General features: G+C 46.5%; 1 protein-coding gene across 4 annotated transcripts in view; it reads left to right on the top strand.

The window, feature by feature from the left end:
- LOC310675579 (uncharacterized protein) overlaps positions 1-15,022 on the top strand; it is a 177,929-nt gene that overhangs the window by 135,662 nt on the left and 27,245 nt on the right. The window contains exon 4 of one of the 4 annotated variants that reach the window (XM_083436468.1): positions 2,174-2,300. The exons of 1 other annotated variant lie outside the window; for it this stretch is intronic. In XM_083436468.1, coding sequence (XP_083292594.1) covers positions 2,174-2,300 — 127 coding nt within the window. Of the gene's footprint in view, positions 1-2,173; positions 2,301-2,858; positions 4,210-11,415; positions 11,478-15,022 lie in introns of those variants that run through there. 2 more of the 4 variants (XM_083436467.1, XM_083436470.1) reach the window with 2 other exon arrangements.

Here is a 15,022-nt window from a genome sequence, read left to right as displayed (position 1 = left end):
CTGCTGATGGCCCATCCGTTTTCTGGGAAGGCATCCATGGAATGAGATCTCACACCCTTCAAGTCTTTGTCATTCTCTTTCTAGTATTTTTTGCCATTCATTCTCTCTTTTGAATCCTTGTTGCTCTTTCAGGAAAAGGATCGTTTTGAGGAAATGGACCTGGATTCCTGTGAGGCAGAGAGGCCTTTGTTGGATACAGGAGAGAGGCCACTGGGTAAGGAGGAAGGAGTATTTTTCTGTTGGTTTTTCAACTAATCTGTGGATTCTTTTCATCTTGGTTTCTTTTGGGGGGGGCAGTGTTGAGAATTCCATTCCTCCCGTGCTGCAGATGTGTGGGATTGTTACATGTCACATGTCTACTTATATTCCAGCACTGATTATTGGGTCTTGTGAGCGGAAAGGGAGATACACTGTTTCTGCTCTGTATTGCTTTTGCAGTTCTCTCTCCGAGGAAGAAAGACAGAGAGGGAAGCCATGTTTTTCTTTGTTCTGTTAGGTTTGTTTAGGCTTAGATGTTCCTCCTCACGGCTAAGCTTCTGTTTGAACTCTGCTAGTCGTGTGCTCATGTCCCTGGAGTTGGGCCACATTTGCGTGACGGCAAACCAGAGTGATGGATCCGGGGCAACGCTGCATTGCGGGGGAGGTAGCAGCCTCGGCATTATCACCCAACAGACAGTTGGGATCAAGGGTCCAGAGGAAGGGAGATGTAATTTTGCACAACTAACTTATGAAATGGGCGTAAATGTCCAAATGCTCTCAGCAGGTGAGGCTTTCTCAAAGGCCCATCTGTAGTTAGAGATGCCCTGTTTCACCTGTGAGAGAATCAGGCACTCCTGGCATCCTGGTTACCTTTTTTCTCTTGCAGGTGACAGAAGGATGCCGGCAAGACCTCCTGATCCACGTTTTCATGGGGGCAGAAGGGAAGCAGCAGCTGTGGAACCAGATCAGGTCAGGGGAAGCTGCCTTGTGGGGACAGAGGCCAAGGGATGGAGCAATGTCATGGACTGGTTGGGCACAGAGGAATGGTGGGAGGAAGCAGCCAGGGAACCAGGAAGGGAAGAAATCTTAGAACCCAAGGAGTGCAAGTGGAGGAAGGATGAGTGGTCAGTGGGAGAAGAGGGAGAAGCCTGGGAAGAGGAGGTGTCAGAAGCTGAAGGGGAAACAGGGCTTAGTGAGCTGGGAGACTCTGTGGCAGAATGCAGCCCAGAATCAGAGGCAGAAGAGGAAGGAGGCAAGTGGGAGGAGGGAGGTCGAGAGGCAGAGGTGAGTCAGGAGAAGGAGGAGCCACCGGGGGCTCCCTCTCCTTCTGCCAGAAGCCACCCTCCCTGCTTGTCTCTCAGAGCCAGGAGATGTCTGACAATGGAGGAGCAAAGGCAGGATCACACTGGCGCACTGTTCGATCACTTGCCAGAAACCCAAGAGAGGAGGGGACTTGGAAAGTTGTGGGGAGCCGGGGGTCTTAACTCTCTGCAACTGCTTTTGTGGAAGATGCTCATGGAATGAGCTGCTGTTCACAGTGGGCCTGAAACTCAGCCAAGCTTGTGAATATCATGTTCTTGCTAATAAAGTGTAAACTCCAGCTGTGAACTGTGGGATTTCCTGACCTTATATCTCTGTGACACCAGCCTTCTGAATGTTGCCAGCAGGATTCATCTGTAGTTGCTGTTTTCATGGAATCCTAGAGTTGAAAGGGACCCCAAGGGTCACCAAGTCTAAACTCCTACATTGCAGGAGTCTCAGCTAGATCATCGAAGACAGATGGCCATCCAAACTAGGATTATTTTATTTCTAAATTGAACATTGAATGCTAAAATAGGCTTCTAAGCAGTGGACAGACGAGAACAAATAGTGGCCAGGATTCACCTAACCAGCCCCATCTGCTGCAAAATGGGGCCTGCCCCCCACTCCTCCCCCTCTCCATGCCCCCATGAACCCCTTGAATTTGGCTCTAGGACATTGGGAGGGAACCTCCCCAGAACAACTCACGAGGAGAGGAGAAAGTGGATCCTTCCATCGGGGAAACTGGAATGCTTGCGTAGGCAGAATGACTTGGAAAACACAATGTGGAGTAACACCTATTTGCACAAGGATAAATACCCATACACAACTGAGATTTCTGTAGCAGATCATATTTCTGCTGTCTCAGAAGAGGACATTTCCCTTTTTCTTTTAGGGCCCAGTGTGCTTTGAAGATGTTGCTGTTCGTTTCACGGACGAGGAGTGGGCGTTGCTGGATCCTGACCAGAGAGCTCTGCATAAGGACGTCATGGAGGAGAATCTTGGGATCATGGCCTCTCTTAGTAAGGCTCCTTGTGGGATCGTAATATCTGTATTGAAATTCAAAACTTATCTCTCTGAGATAAACCTAATATATTTTCACATAGCTCAGTATCTCCCCCTACAACACATGAGATTACAACACCCCCCAATAAACATCGAAGAGTAAATTACTCTTTTTCCTATGAATGTTCTTCCTCCAGTTGCGGCTTCTTTACCAGGTAAAATGCCATGTAAAATTGCCATGTAAAATGTCAGCTTCAGAGTTATTAGGAAAGATAAGTAGCTTCTGTCAAGTTTTGTTTTTGCTCCTGTAATTTTTTGGTTGACCAAAGAGAAGATTGACTTTGGAGATGGGGGGATGCCATGACTGGACCAAACAAAATCCATCCCAGAGAAGAGCCAGGCTTATCAAATTTCACGTTCCCATAAGCGTGTTAGATAATGGCATACAACAAAGGTTGACCTCACATCCAACTCCCTTCAGTTCTTCTTCCATCGCAAGCTTTAATTAGCATCATTACATAATTGGGCGCTCTATTTCTTTCTGAGGCTCCAATCCCTTTTTGTCTCCATTACAGATTGTGATGAATTGGAAATCAAGAACAAGGGTGACCACAACAAAATCCCCAGAAAGGAGAAGCCACATAAAAATTTGGAGTGTGGAGAGAGCTGCAGTCAGAGCTCCCAGCTCACTTCCCATGAAGGAACTCATACAGGGGAGAAACCATATCAGTGTGGAAAATGCATCCAGGCCTTTAGTAGAAGCACAGATCTACATTCACACCAGAAAATTCACAGTGGGGAGAAACAATTTAAATGTGAAGAGTGTGGAAAGAGCTTCATTCGCAGATCCTCTCTCACTTCCCATCAAATAACTCATACAGGGGAGAAACCCTATCAGTGCGTGGAATGTGGAAAGAGCTTCAGTCACAGCCACAATCTCACTTCCCATCAAAGAATTCATACAGGGGAGAAACCCTTTCAGTGTGTGGAATGTGGAAAGAGCTTCATTCGCAGATCCTCTCTCACTTCCCATCAAATAACTCATACAGGGGAGAAACCCTATCAGTGTGGAGAATGCAGGAAGGGCTTTGCTAGAAACACAGATTTACGTTTACATCAGAGAATTCACAGTGGGGAGAAACCATATCAGTGTGTGGAATGTGGAAAGAGCTTCAGTACCAGCTCCTATCTCACTTCCCATCAGAGAATTCACAGTGGGGAGAAACCATATCAGTGCATGGAATGTGGAAAGAGTTTCACCTGGAAGAACACTCTCACTATCCACCAAATAATTCATACAGGGGAGGAACCCTATCACTGCTTGGAATGTGGGAAGAGCTTCAGTAAGAGCTCCTCTTTCACTTCACATCGAAGAATCCATACAGGAGAGAAACCTTATCAGTGTGTGGAATGTGGGAAGAGCTTCAATAAGAAGGACACTCTCACATCCCATCAAAGAATTCATACAGGGGAGAAACCCTATCAGTGTGTGGAATGTGGAAAAAGCTTCAATACAAGCTCTTCTCTCACTTCCCATCAGAAAATTCATACAGGGGAAAAAACCCATCAGTGTTTGGCATGTGGAAAGAGCTTTAGTCACAGGAGCTCTCTCACTTCCCATCAAAGAGTTCATATGGGGGTGAAACCATATCAGTGTGTGGAGTGTGGAAAAAGCTTCAGTACAAGCTCCTCTCTCACTTCCCATCACTTAATTCATACAGAGGAGAAGCCATATCAATGCTTGGATTGTGGAAAGACCTTCAGTCAGAAGGGCAATCTCGCTTCCCATCAAAGAATTCATACAGGGGAGAAACCATATCATTGTGTGGAATGTGGAAAGAGCTTCAGCTGGAAGCAAAATCTTACTTCCCATCAAAGAACTCATATAGGGGAGAATCTGAGAATCCTTTAAGTGTGGAGTTGGAGGTGACCAAGTAGGAGGTCAAATCTCCACGACTGCTAATAGCATTATTATTATTATTACTGTAAATTTATATACCACACTATACGCAAAGGCCTCAGGGCCGTTCACAGAATAAAATCAGAATATAAAACCACAAAATACACAATCAAAATAAAAGCAAAAACAAGTCAAAAACCTCCCCAACACATTTCAGAAGGACACTGGATGTCAATCAGCCAAAGGTCTGGTTCAAGAGGAATGTTTTCTCCTGGTGCCTAAATGTCAGGGACTGGGCAAAGAAGGAATGGTGGAGACCGCCTCCCCAGCCTGACCCTTCCAGGGAGGAGGAGGAGGAAGAAGACAGTTTAGATTTACCACAGGGGTTTGAGGGAGGTCATAGTCAGAGGCAGATGAGGGGGAAAGTTGGGAAATAATGGGAGAGGAGGAGGGGGAGGAAGCAGCAGCGGGGGGGGTGACACCTGACTGACAAAATGTATTTAGAAAGCATTCCAGACCCTCCATCTCCCAGAACTTGGCGAGCCTTGAAAGTAGGAGAGCAAAGAGCTCCAAGACAGTCTCACTCGGGACAATGTCATTACCCAAAAGGCTGGGATCTATAGCCTCTCTCTGTAAAAAATGAATAAAAAGAGGATGATAAGAAACATTCCTTTGTCTTTATTCGTTCCTGGGCAACCAGCCGGGAGTCGCTGACATCCGCCTGACACTACAGGTGTATAATGAAGGCTCCAGGCAAACCTGCCTGGAGAGACCATTCCATAGACAGGGAGCCACCGCAGAGAAGGCCCCGATCTCATGTTGCCACCCTCTGGACTTCTCGAGGAGGCGGCCTATGAAGAAGGGCCTCAGAAGATGATCTTAGAGTTCAGGCAGCTTCCGATGTTCCTTTGGAGGCTTCATCAAAACTCCGCCAGATCAAAAGGGATAGAAATTCCTGCTATATATTTTTTTATAAATAGTGAGCAATGCATGCAGAGGCAGGAAGAGGAAGATCTGGGTCCTCCTAAGTTTCACGATACAGAGGGAAGGGAAAGCTGAGTGTAGTCCGACACATGCTATAGACTCTGAGAAGGCCAATTTCAAGAAGCTGAAGGAGCTACGGGGTGAGATCCCACGGTCAGAAATACTCCAAGAGAAGAGAGTCCAGGGTGGATGGCCGTTTCCCCAAGGAGAAATATGAAAGGCACCAACGCAGACAATTTCAGCAACAAAGAAAAGTGGGAGGCATCTCAGGGGAGTCACAGAACCACTCTAGTCTGCCTTGGTCAGACCACACCGGGAATGCAGTGGTACCTCGGGTTACATACGCTTCAGGTTACATACACTTCAGGTTACACACTCCGCTAACCCAGAAATAATGCTTCAGGTTAAGAACTTTGCTTCAGGATGAGAACAGAAATCTTGCTCCGGCAGCACGGCAGCAGCAGGAGGCCCCATTAGCTAAAGTGGTTCTTCAGGTTAAGAACAGTTTCAGGTTAAGAACGGACCTCCGGAACGAATTAAGTACTAGACCCGAGGTACCACTGTACTGTGTTCAGTTTTGGTTGCCACAATTTAAGTATCCTAAATGCAACTAAAAATCAACAGGGACATTTCATCTTCCCTCCCAGGAGAGGCAGGAACAGCGTGTCATCATACTCCACCCTCCGCTGTGATCTAGCTGAATGGGAGACATGAGAGACAGCTTGTTTTCTCCTGCTCCCCAGGGTAGGACTTCAGGCTTCAAGTGGCAAGAAAACGGTTCTGACTCAACAGCTGGAAAATCTTTCTGAAGGTGGTGGAACTCTTCTTCCTTGGAGTTTCAGAGCAGAGGCATCTGTCAGGGATGCTTTTGCAGATTCCTGCCCTGCAGGGGGTTGGACTAGATGACCCTAGGGCCCCCTTCTATCGCTCCCATTCCTGGATTCTAGGATGAGGTTGATGTTGATTTCTGTTTTCCTTCACTGTGCAGCGAAAGGGCTTGTCACGAGACAGGTGTTTACATTCCACAGTCTGTACTGTACTGTTGGAGTTTCTCACGGGAAAGGGAGACTGGATGTGACGTACACTGGTTTCCTGTTTTTCACTGTGTTTTTCTCTCCAAGCTGTCGAGGAGAGAGGATGCTTTTCTGCTCCGGCAGAGGCAAGATGTCTTTCTGTAATATAACTGCTTTGAACTGTAAATAAAGCAACCAAGAGTATGCAGCACGTACTCCTCATCCTTCCGCTGGGCACGGAACTCTGCTTTAACCAACACGTGGTTATGGGCTCCAGAAGTCGAATCGGAGTGCCGGCAAAGGATCGGAATGCAGAGGGACAGATCGGATTGGAATCTGCTCTGCGCATAAACATGATTGATGAGGTATGTTGCTACTGCTCCGGGCAGCCTGCCAGCTTCTAGTTAATGGCTTTATGGCTGGACTTTGAACTTTTAAAGCCGTTTTGCCGGGAATAGGAAAATGGCTCCCAGGCTCAAGTTACTATGCTGGGGAAATCGAAAGTAACTTTTAAGTGCGCTTTTGGAATAAAGCAGGTGCAGCAGTGACGCAGCAAGATTTAAAGCAGCATTTATGACGCTGAAGGCTAATGCCAGAGTCATGATGGCCCTTCAGGATGCTTGTGGGATTCCTAAGCTCAACAAGAAAAATTATGCCGACTGGGTTTTGTATGCAGAGGCAATTCTGCGGAAAGAGGGTTTGTTTGAGGTCATTACAGAAACCCCCCCAGCTCCAGTTACAGATGCATGGAAAGTTAAGGATTCCAAAGCACGGGGAACACTTACATTGATAGTATCCCCAGAAGAGCTCTGTCTATTGCGTGATAAGACCTCAGCCAGAGAAGTTTGGGATTCTTTGAGAGAGGCTCACTTAAGGACAGAAGCTGGATCTACTATGTTTTACTTTAACAAGCTGCATAATATGGCTCTTGCTGAAGGTGGAGATGTGCGTTTACATCTGATGGAGATGCAAAATCTGAGACATGAGCTGCAACAGAGAGGACTCAACTTTCCAGAGGCTGTGTATTCTTTCATGATACTACAATCTTTGGGTTCAGGTTGGGAGTCTGTTGCAACCCAGATTGCTGTGCAGCCAACAGCTCAGCTAACAGTGGACTTTGTTACTGCCGTGGTGTTAAATGAAGCAGATCGCCGGGGTGCTAGCTGCATGGGCAAGGGGGAGTCTTCACAGACGTCATCCCATAGTGCAGTGGAACCACCAGATGGCGCCAAAGCTTTGAAGGCAGTGAAATGCTACTCGTGTGGACGTCTAGGCCATATGAAGAGGGAATGCAGATATCCCAGGGCCAAGACAGAGCAGCGCAGCGAAAGCTCATCGCGTGGAAAAGGCCGAGGCAAAGGCAAAGGTCCGGTGTCTAGGACAACGCAGCACAAGGCTATGGTTTCACGCTTCACTCCAAAGGTTGCAGAGGTCCAGAAGACGTCTAGATCTTTCTTCGTTGTTGATTCGGCGGCGACCCACCACATGTGCAACGATAAGAGACTTTTTGTGTCTTTTACACCGCAGGAAGGTGCGATTCACCAGGCGGATGACCACACTATTCCCAGTAAAGGCTACGGAACTGTTGTTCTTCACAGTTTGGACTTATCGATACAGAATGTCCTTTACGTGCCAGACGCCAAACATAATCTGCTCAGCGTTGGACAACTGAATGAGCGGAACATTGACGTTTCCTTCAAGAACAAGAAGTGCATCATCACAAAGAAAAATGACTATGAATTGCATGCTGAATATGTTGATCGTTTGTTTGTTTTGTATTATGATGATGTTGTGCAGGATGACACTTGTTGCATTGCAGGTTCTAACAAAAGTTTGCATGCAGGATGTATTCATGATTTTCATCGAAAATTTGGTCATTTGCATTTTGAGGCAGTATCTAAAATGCCTGCCTTGGTTGAAGGTATGACTATTAGACCCTGCAGGTACCACATGAAGTGCAAAGCATGCGCAGCAAACAAGGTGAAAATGGCTGCGAAAGGTAAGGTGTCTAGTAGGCAAGCTACGGAACCATACCAGATTATTCATGCTGATTTGGTTGGACCACTAGCGCCCTCTTTGGGTGGAAATAGGTACTTCATGGTTCTCATTGACGCATTTTCTAGATATATTTTTGTGTACAATCTCAAGCAGAAATCAGAGGCTTTTCCTAGGTTCAAGGAATTCTGTGCTTGGTTGGAAAATGTGCATGGTAAGAAGATAAAGACTCTTTTCAGTGATCGCGGGGGAGAATTCACTTCTCAGCAGTTTGAAGCTTTTCTGACTGAGAAAGGAATTCAACACGATTTGTCTAGTCCTCGCTCGCCATGGCAGAATGGACTTGCGGAACGGGCAAATCAGACATTGCTTCAAGGGTTAAAAACCTTGCTGCATGATGCCAATCTTCCAGAGAGTTATTGGGCCGAATCTCTCTCGTGTTTTGTTTACAGTTACAATCGCAGGTTATCTTCAGCGATTGGTTGTACCCCCTATGAGAAGATGTTTGGCAAGAAGCCATACATCAAACACATGAAAATTTTTGGTTCTGACATGTGGGTTCATTCACCACAAAATTCAAAGTTAGACAAGCGTGGATTGCATGGTATCTTTCTAGGTTATCAGAAAGGGTCTTACAGAATAATGATGACTGACTCTAAGACAATTAAGCTCACGAGAAGTGTTGAATACAATGCAAAGTGGGGGGAGAATGTGGGAATTTTCCAATGTTATCCTGATGACAGTGATGAGACTGAGGATAGTCAGAAGCAACCACAACAACCCACACCCACTGATGAAGGTTCTGAGTCTGAATCTGAAACTGAATCGGGTGATTCAGAGGATTTCAAGAGTGCGAAAGCCTCTATGCGACCCTCTGAAAGCTCTGATCAAGAATTGGAAGAACCATTGTTCACAATAGGTCGCTTTTCTCCTAAGAAGGAAGAGGAGAGTGTTGAAGACTTAAGGCTAATTCGTAGGTCACAGAGAGCCACAAAAGGCAAACCTCCAAAGAGATTTGCTGATGAATTTGCTACGATAGCAGTAACAGCTGTTAAAAGCTCCAAGAAGGTATTTGAACCTTCAAGTTTCCAAGAAATCCAGGGTTTGGATTCAAAGGAAGCTGAACCATGGTTAAATGCCATGAAGGCTGAGCTTGATTCCTTGGAAAGGAACAAAACATGGGAGCTAGTTCCAGTAGTTCCAGGAATGAAACTGCTTGGAAGCAAATGGGTCTTCAAAGCGAAGACTGATCAAAATGGCAAGATAGTCAGACACAAAGCCAGATTGGTAGCCAGAGGTTTCGCACAAGTACCAGGTGAAGACTATCACGAGACCTACTCACCCACAGTGAGGTATGAAAGCATTAGGCTTATGCTCAAGCTAGCTGCAGAGGAAAATCTACACATTAGTCACCATGATATTAATACAGCTTTTCTGTACGGATCTCTGGATGAATCACTTTATATGCTTCCACCTGATGGCGTACAGGTAAAACAGGGATTTGTTTGTGCTCTGAAGAAATCCCTTTATGGTCTCAAACAAAGTGCACGGTGTTGGCACACAAAACTCACTGAAGTATTGTTTTCTCTAGGTTTTCAGCAAGGGAAAGCTGATCCATGTGTATTTGTCAAAGAGGAGGGGCAAAAGAAACTGTACTGTTTGTTTTATGTTGATGATTTATTATTCTTTTGGAAAGATGTCGCAATGTACAATAACGCCCTAGCTCAACTGAAAGAGCACTTTGACATGAAAGATCTTGGTGAGGTAAACAACTACCTATCTCTGGAAATAGAGAGAGATCAAGATGGTAACATTCTAGTACACCAGTCACGGAAAATTGCTGATGTGTTAAGCAAACTAAACCTGATGGATGCTAACCCTGTAGACACACCGATGACAACAGGTTATCAGGTAGATGACACTGGAGAAGCATTTTCTGACTCTACACTGTACAGAAGTGTGCTAGGCAAGCTAAACTTCATTGCCAGATGTTCAAGACCAGACATTGCTGTTAGCTGTAATTTGCTAAGCAGACAAGTCAACAATCCTAGTGTCAAGGATTGGAAAGCTCTGAAACGCATAGCGCGGTATTTGAAAGGCACTATGCATTACAGACTGAGATTTAACAATCAGAAGTCTGGTGGTCTTGAGATATTTGCAGATGCAAGTTTTGGAAGTGACACTGAAGACAGGAAAAGTACGTCTGGAGTTTGCTACATGTACAATCAGGGTCTGTTTGATTGGTCATGCAAGAAGCAAACAACAGTTAGCTTAAGTACTTGTGAAGCTGAACTGAATGCACTGTCTTATTCACTTAAGGATTGTGAATGGTTGATACAATTGTGCAAAGATATGAAAATTCCTGTCAAATGTCCAATCCAGGTTTACCAGGACAACAAAGCATGTTTGGCTTTGCTGAAGTCTGAAGGTTGTAAGCAAAGCACGAAGCACTTGCAATTAAAATTGCAGCATGCTAGGGAATGTATTCAGAAGGGACTCGTAACGGTGTCCTATATGCCAGGTAATAAAATTCCTGCTGATGTATTATCCAAGATTGTATCAAGGGATCAACACTGTACCTATGTGCAGAAGTTGGGTTTGTACTGATATTGTACGAACACGCTGCCCAGTGATGTTCACAGAAAGGGGGAGGATGTTGATTTCTGTTTTCCTTCACTGTGCAGCGAAAGGGCTTGTCACGAGACAGGTGTTTACATTCCACAGTCTGTACTGTACTGTTGGAGTTTCTCACGGGAAAGGGAGACTGGATGTGACGTACACTGGTTTCCTGTTTTTCACTGTGTTTTTCTCTCCAAGCTGTCGAGGAGAGAGGATGCTTTTCTGCTCCGGCAGAGGCAAGATGTCTTTCTGTAATATAACTGCTTTGAACTGTAAATAAAGCAACCAAGAGTATGCAGCACGTACTCCTCATCCTTCCGCTGGGCACGGAACTCTGCTTTAACCAACAGTTCCTTGCTTCCTGCAAACCCCTTTTCCCTGCAACCTCTTCCTCCAGTTTCTGGCCAAGGGAGGGAGCAGATCACAGACCAACCAAGAGCGTCCCCTCAAAATGAGCATCTCTGGGATTGTTCAATGCAGGAGAGAAAAGGCAGAGAGGACTGAACAGGGTGGACTCGGCTTTGCAAGGGTTAAAGGGAACTGAGCTGCATTCCTAGAGAGGACAGGAAGTAAGGGGGGTAGGTCCTCCAGAGGAAAAACCCCGCCTTCCCCTTCCTGCAAGCGGGGGCAGGGTTGATTTCTGCTATTGCAAATGCTGCATTGTTCTCTTCCACGGGGATCTGGTGAGTCTCCTCTCTCACACCCCAGAGGTTGCAGTGGGGAGAAGGGGGGGGGGGGGGTCCCAGGGATGAAGCAGGGGAGGGTGGCTCATATGGGGGGGGGAGCCTCTGGGAGCAGGGGGCCTGCCAGGGAGGGACGAGGTTGCGCGAGGTTTGCAACTACAGAACTGTGTATTCTGCATTTGTATAAAGACGCTGCTTCCTCCTTTGGGAAGGGCAATCCTCTCTTGGGATCTGGTGAGTCTCCTCTCCCCCCCCCAGGGTGCAGTGGGGAGAGGGGGGGTCCCAGGGCTGCAGGGGAGGAGGGTGGCTCCTGCGGGGAGGTTTAAAACAGCCCCACGTGCCATTTGGAAAATCCATCCGTTGCAAAGCCAACACCCCCCCCCCCCGCCAAGCGCCTGCTCTGCTTACTTTTCCCTGGAGGAACGCTCCGCCGAGGAAGTTTAGAGGCGGGCTGCGATTGGTCGGTTGCTTCCCTTGGGCGGTGCTGCTTTTGCTGCGATTGGTCGCTTGGCTGGTGGGAGGGGGCTGCCCGGGTCATCCTGCACTCCCTGCCAAGTCGCCAGGCGTGCCAGGTCACTTACTCCCGAGTAAGCCCGCTTAAGGCTGAGCTAAAAGCACGTGGCTCCAGAGGCGAAGAAGGCCAGGTGGTACCCGGTGCGGAAAATTTCTTGCCACCCCCCCCAATTGATTTTTTTTTTTTTCATTTTAGTTTTTGCCTGCAAAAATGGTTTTGCGTTATTTCATATTTTCTTACAAAGGAATGTCGATTCTGGGCCTCTGGTAACAAGTAGGCAACTATGGACAGATACTTAAATCTACAGGATGGATCGTGTTATTTTATTTATATTTATTGTTTATTTAATAACATTTATTTTTAAAAACCTGCAAAGTGGTTTACCAAAACAAAAAACAAACAAAAAAACCACAGCAGTAAAATCAAGAAAAATCAACAATCCTACTTTAAAACATACAAAAGCTAAAATATTAAAACAGATTAAATTTACTTCAACTTCCTAAGCATCTACGTGTGCTTGCCTTAAAGAAGAATGCTTTTCGCAAGTGCCCGGAAAGAGTCTAGCAAAGGCACGTGCTTTGTTGCAATAGGCGGGGACTTCCAAAGTGCAGGCGCTGTCGCAGTAAACAATGCAGTACAGATATTATGCGGAACCTGTAGCAGTGCTTGAAACTACTGAAGGGGAGGTTTTATTTATTGTGATTTCACCATGCTCTGTATTATCTGAAAAGGAAAACGTTTATTTAAAAAACAGGACTGCACTGCAGCAATCTAGTCCCATCTTGATCAGTGGGACTTATTCCCGAGCCGACGGTGCGTAAGATGGGCTGCAATCCTATGCACCCCTTGCATCCAACTTGTACCTGAACCTCTGCACAAGCCTGCACCAGAGAATTGTAGAGTTGGAAGGGACCCCTGAGGGTCATCTAGCCAACCCCCTGGGGCAATGCAGGAATCTCAACTAGACCATCCCTGACCGATGGCCATCAGTCTTCTGTTTTCCCCCTCAGCCAGGACACACAGCTGGAGGTGGGGTAAAGATAAATTTTGACAATGGGGCAGATTTGTCAGCTGTGCGCAGGAACAGCTTGAAGACGTTACACAGAGAGGAACCCCACAGGGGTTTCCCCACATGTAACGTAACAGGCAGGGAGCCAGCTCAGATAGAGAAAAAGACATTGCGAGAGGACAGGACACAAGAGTACCAAAGTCCGCCCATTTTATCCTCTTTGGGATCGTGGCTCTAGGGCTCTGGGACCACCATCCCAAAATATTTACTTGTCTTCAATGTATTGTTACCACTGTTATTCTATAGTACAGATCCTTTTTAAATTAAAACACTTTCTCTAAAATTAAAATGGCAGAAGTACAGTGGTGCCCCGCAAGACGAATGCCTCGCAAGATGGAAAACCCGCTAGACGAAAGGGTTTTCCGTTTTTCAGTGCGCTTCGCAGGACGAATTTCCCTATGGGCTTGCTTCGCAAGACGAAAATGTATTGCGAGTCTTGAGATTTTTTTCCGCTCCCCACCCCCTTTTTCTAAGCCGCTAAACCGCTAATAGCCTTTTAGCAGCTAATCCCTTAAGCCTTTAATAGCCGCTAAACCGCTAATAGCGCTAATCCGTTAATAGGGTTGCTTCGCAAGTCAAAAAAACCGCTAGACGAAGAGACTCCCAGAATGAATTAATTTCGTCTTGCGAGGCACCACTGTAAAGTAGCATAGATATCAAAGGAAAGGCAAGAGAATACAGTGGTACCTCGGATTAAGTACTTAATTCGTTCCGGAGGTCCATTCTTAACCTGAAACTGTTCTTAACCTGAAGCATCCCTTTAGCTAATGGGGCCTCCCCCTGCTGCCACTGTGCCGCTGCCACACGATTTCTGTTCTCATCCTGAAGCAAAGTTCTTAACCTGAGGTACTATTTCTGGGTTAGCGGCGTCTGTAACCTGAAGCGTATGTAACCCGAGGTACCACTGTAGTCCCTGATAGATACAAGGGAGACACCGTTACACAAGGACACAGAAGTAAATAATCCAGCCTTGGGGAGAGAGATGGGAATGTAGAGTTTGCTGTACTTAGCCGTGAGATGGGAGACTGAAAGGGCTTAAAAATAAATAAAAGTTTTGGGTCTAGGAATATTTTTCTGCAGAGAAACCAGAGTAGGACTACAAAAGGTCCTGTGAAGAGTAATTTAAGAAATATTGTAAAAATGGAAAGGGAGAAATGATTTGTTAGAAAAGGTAAAGGCAATATTAAGTTAAGAATTGCAGGAGAAATAATCAAGACGGAAGGCGATCAGAGATGCTGAGGGAAGTCCAAAGAAGGACATATGTATAATGATTTGTGTGGTATGTCTTAAAAAAAATTGTATGCTAAAAATAATAAAAAAATATTATTAAAAAAGTAATATTTTTCTGCAAAAGCATCAGACTGGTTGTCAAAAGTGTGAACTTCATTAATAGACCCTGTTTAAAGGAATTTGTCAATTAGCCACAGAATAGCTTTGCTGATTTTTTCCCATCTTCTTTTAATTACACAAGTGTTTTTTTGGGGGGGGGGTCCTCCCTTCACGCAGGGGAGGCTGGGGGCAAAGGGGGGCCAGGGCGACGCTGAGCTGCTCCTCCTGGAGCCACGCGTGGACCAAACCGGGCGGCAGCGCTGCCCCTGCCCCACACACCCCACCTTCAGGGGCAGCAGAGGCCTTTTCGGAGGAGGGTTGGGGCCCAAAGGGGGCGCCCAGGACAGGCAGCGGCCTTGTCAGGCCTCCTCAGCAGCCCGGAAAGTCGGCCTAGGTGAAGGAAAGGAGACTCGGCGAATTAGTGTCAGCCTTGCCTTGCCTTCGCCCCGCCCCCAACCCAGGTGGCCAATCAGCTGCGGGCAGGGGGCGGGGTGAAGGCAAGGCCAGGCCTGATCTACTCCTCGGCCTAGTCTCATTTTCTTCACACAGGCCGACTTTCCAGGACCCGGGAAGCCCAGCGGAGGGGGGGGGGCAGTGGGATGGGTCATAAAAAACTCTTGTGTGAAAATGCCT

Source organism: Podarcis tiliguerta, assembly GCF_965153285.1.
Source record: "Podarcis tiliguerta genome assembly, chromosome: 4".
In the NCBI taxonomy this organism is placed as follows: Eukaryota; Metazoa; Chordata; class Lepidosauria; order Squamata; family Lacertidae; genus Podarcis; species Podarcis tiliguerta.
Note: the sequence above shows the minus strand (reverse complement) of the source record. Positions and strands in the feature narration are given on the sequence as shown.